The sequence below is a fragment of the Sinocyclocheilus rhinocerous genome, unplaced genomic scaffold, assembly GCF_001515625.1.
Source record: "Sinocyclocheilus rhinocerous isolate Xijiao unplaced genomic scaffold, SAMN03320098_v1.1 scaffold881, whole genome shotgun sequence".
Classification (NCBI taxonomy): Eukaryota; Metazoa; Chordata; class Actinopteri; order Cypriniformes; family Cyprinidae; genus Sinocyclocheilus; species Sinocyclocheilus rhinocerous.
The window spans coordinates 61,750-65,231 of record NW_015624586.1 but is presented as its reverse complement, the minus strand read 5'-3'; the positions used below and the strand labels follow the sequence as shown (position 1 = coordinate 65,231).

The 3,482-nt window shown below is 37.8% G+C and overlaps 1 protein-coding gene across 1 annotated transcript in view; it reads left to right on the top strand.

Annotated features, from left to right (window-relative positions):
* Positions 1–460: 460 nt before the first annotated feature.
* Positions 461–3,482, top strand: part of LOC107744964 (serine/threonine-protein kinase 32C-like) — a gene marked incomplete at its 3' end in the record, with an annotated part of 62,291 nt that continues 59,269 nt past the window's right edge. Inside the window, exon 1 of the mRNA XM_016558794.1 lies at positions 461–572. Coding sequence (XP_016414280.1) covers positions 488–572 — 85 coding nt within the window. The remainder of the gene's footprint in view (positions 573–3,482) is intronic.

The window sequence follows — 3,482 nt, the reverse complement described above, 5'->3', positions numbered from 1 at the left end:
AAAAATAGTCCGTTATACGCTGCCTGCTTGATATTACAAACTGGGATTTGTTATGATTTTGTTTAATTTATTATAATTATAAACACACATGGTTTGTAGCGCAAGCAGTTCTACAGTAAGCTTGTCATTCTTCTAGTTATTTACCGATAGCAAGCGTAAGCCTCGCACATTCACAAAATAGCTTGAGGTAGCTAGTTGGGATAATAATAATAATAATAATAATATATAGTCACTATATAATACCTAAGAATGTCAAAATAAAGTAAACGGTAAAACTATTTGCGCTACAAATATGTGACCCTGGAGCACAAAAGCAGTCATAAGTAGCATGGTTTGACACATTGTGTCAAAATTATCGATTTTTCTTTTATGCCAAAAATCATAAGGTTATTATGTTCCTTGAAGATATTTTGTAAAACTTAATTTTTGATTAGTAATATGCATTGCTAAGAACCGTCGCGCTGAAAGGAATGAGAGCAGAGCATCAATGTTTCACTGGGGCAAGTGGAAGAAGAGGATGGGAGCAGCGAACAGTTCATCCAAGAGACCAGTGTTCGACGACAAAGAGGATGGTGAGGATCACACTGCATCACAACACAACATCACACAGACAGCATGTGCAGTGCATCTGACTCACTGTATTTTTGACTGTGCATTTACCACATGATGTTTGAACAGTGAATCTGATCTAATGTATCACATGAAACACATGAGCTTTTGCTGCATGCTTGGGTTAATGACAATTAAAGGCAGATTTATACAGAGTTCAGAATTCAAGTGCAAGTGTATTTATTTCTTTTCTGTTTTCCTCCTCATTTAAGTGCAAATTATGTTTCTAGGTCGTTTTATTAATGGTCTTACATGCATTATTCTTCATTTTAGTTCACCTTTACTGGTAACATCAGAGTACTGTATGTTCCAATAGGCAGTATGCTGTAGCTTATGCTATAAATACAGAAGAAACTAAGATATCTCCAGATGTTAACTGATGGACTGGAGTGCTGTGGATTACTTGTGGATTATTGTGATGTTTTTATCAGCTGTTTGGACTCTCATTCTGACGGCACCCATTCACTGCAGAGCATCCATTGCTGAGACACTGATGCAATGCTGCATTTCTACAAACCTGATGAAGAAACAAACTCATCCTAATCTCGGATGATCTGAGGGTGAGCACATTTTCGGCACATTTTCATTTTTGGTTGAACTATTCCTTTCATATACGTCTGTAGAGTTTTGTGGTGTTTTGATCGACATTAAAAGTTCAATACATGAGTAACTGTAGTCAGACCAGACTGAAGGTCTCTGCTGAGTTTGATGGATGTTTCTTGAAATCTCCAGCAGGAATTACTGTCAGAGATGTTTAGGATAAGACTAGAGATATCTGATCATCCATTACAGAAAGTCTGAGTCAGAACAGACTGAAGGCTTGGCAGATGTAGGACTAGTTCTCAGAGATTTTGACAGTATGTTGGATTTGTCATTTAACTGAAATAAAGCCAGTTTAATCACACAGTGATAATAATATCCACATCATTATCAGAATCCGCAGCGGTTCTCTGGGATAGACGCGAGATCTGGTCTGTCTGCTGGTTTGATTCTTTCACCCTTCCACGAGATTCTCACATTCATAATCAGTGTGCGGCGTTAATGCTGGAGAATGCTTTGTGTTACATCACGCATACGGCCGCTTTGATGCTGCTAGACGAGAAAAAGGGTTATTCCTCATGATGCTTACATGAAAGAGCACACCAGGGAGCGAGAGAAGCTCATAAGGTTCGCTTCAGCTTGAGATCAGTGTTTTGTCAGTTTCTCATGAGCGTCTGAAGGAAATATGTGATCCACATTGAGCTGTAGACTCGGGCCTGTTTTTATACATAATGTCCAAAAACAGCTGCAGAAAAAAGGTTTGAGAATGCATAATTTAAGGCCTGTTCACACCAAAAACGATAACTAATGATAAGTATATTAGCATCCACATCAACATATCATATGTTCTGTTTATTATAAGTGCTGCAGTTTTGTCGTCTGCTGCTTTAAAGGCTCTATATGTAGAATTCAGAAACTCTTATTAGCGACACCGGTGGTCATTATGTGAACTGCAACAAGCAACTTATTTGTTCTCGCTCGCACTCATGCTCATATCATACTGAATGTGATTCAAGGCTCCGATATACTCACAGCAAAGTTATTTTTCATTTTTTGCTTAGAAGTAAAAAGAAGTTACCTTTGCTATATTGTTATGACGCACATAGGGGCGTGCGATTGACAAAAATGATATTTCAATATTTTTTCAATAATGATAATTAAACAGTATTTAGATGAGTGTGGTTTTGTGCTGTACCTTGGTTGGTTTAAGTCTGTCATGGATAAATAAATAAATAAATAAATAAGAGACTAAAACTGCCAGTAGGTGGCAGCAAGTCCCTGTCTCAATTAGCAATTCATTAAACCATTCACTCAAATGATTCATTCAAAACAGCTGATTCATTTACAAATGAAGCAAGTGACTCACTGATTCAAATGATTTGTTCAAAAAGAGATTTTTAAAACAATGTTGTTAAGTATTGTCCTTCGTGCATGTGGATGGTTCTTTAACTATCTAATGTTCTTATATATGCTGGTATTTTAGATTTTTCAAATGCTAATTTGTTGAAATACTCATGCAAGTCTTTTGCATATGACCATTATCTATTAAATTAACAATTAAAGGTTTTTCTCTGTTTGTGTTGCACGGAAGAAAGAGACTCACTCGGGTTTGGAGCGACATTAGAATGATGACAGAATTCACATTCTTAGCTGAATTGTTCCATTAATTAAATTGTAAATGGACAAAATTGAGATAGATATGGTATTTGTGCATGCATGTAAAACAATTATGGATGACGTATCACAGCCTGACGCTGACCTCGATGAGGAGCCGTAGACCGATGCGCCGCAGGGTGAAACGCGTCACACGTTATTGAGATCAAATGTGCATGAGCTGAGAATAAACATTTCACATATGCTTCCTGAGACAGTCATTTGTATTTGATAACAATGTGCATGTGTGCATATATCTGCATATGCGGCCCTTTAATGAAGTAGGTAAAGACTGAGCTGTGAGAAACACTTATCAAGCACACAGCATCCCAGATCTTCTTTCAGCTTCTTCAGTCTGACTGCTTTACCACTAATTCTGAGTTGCTCTCTTGGCTGGCATCAATAATTCAGTGTGATTCAGAATGTGTTCCGCACTGGAGATGCAGTGTGGAGCCTGTAGTCATGAAGGTGAAGACTAAAGCACCAGATGACCATTAGATTTTGATGAAACGATCACACTACGTCAGTTTGATTTCATGTTGACTTTAGGTTGATGAGTTCATGATGTTTTGAGGCGAGTGTGATGATCATGTTGACGCTGATCGTCAGGATCTGTGCTGGAGTTGTTAACGTCAGTGTTATACACACACACACACACTCACTCACACACACTCACACAC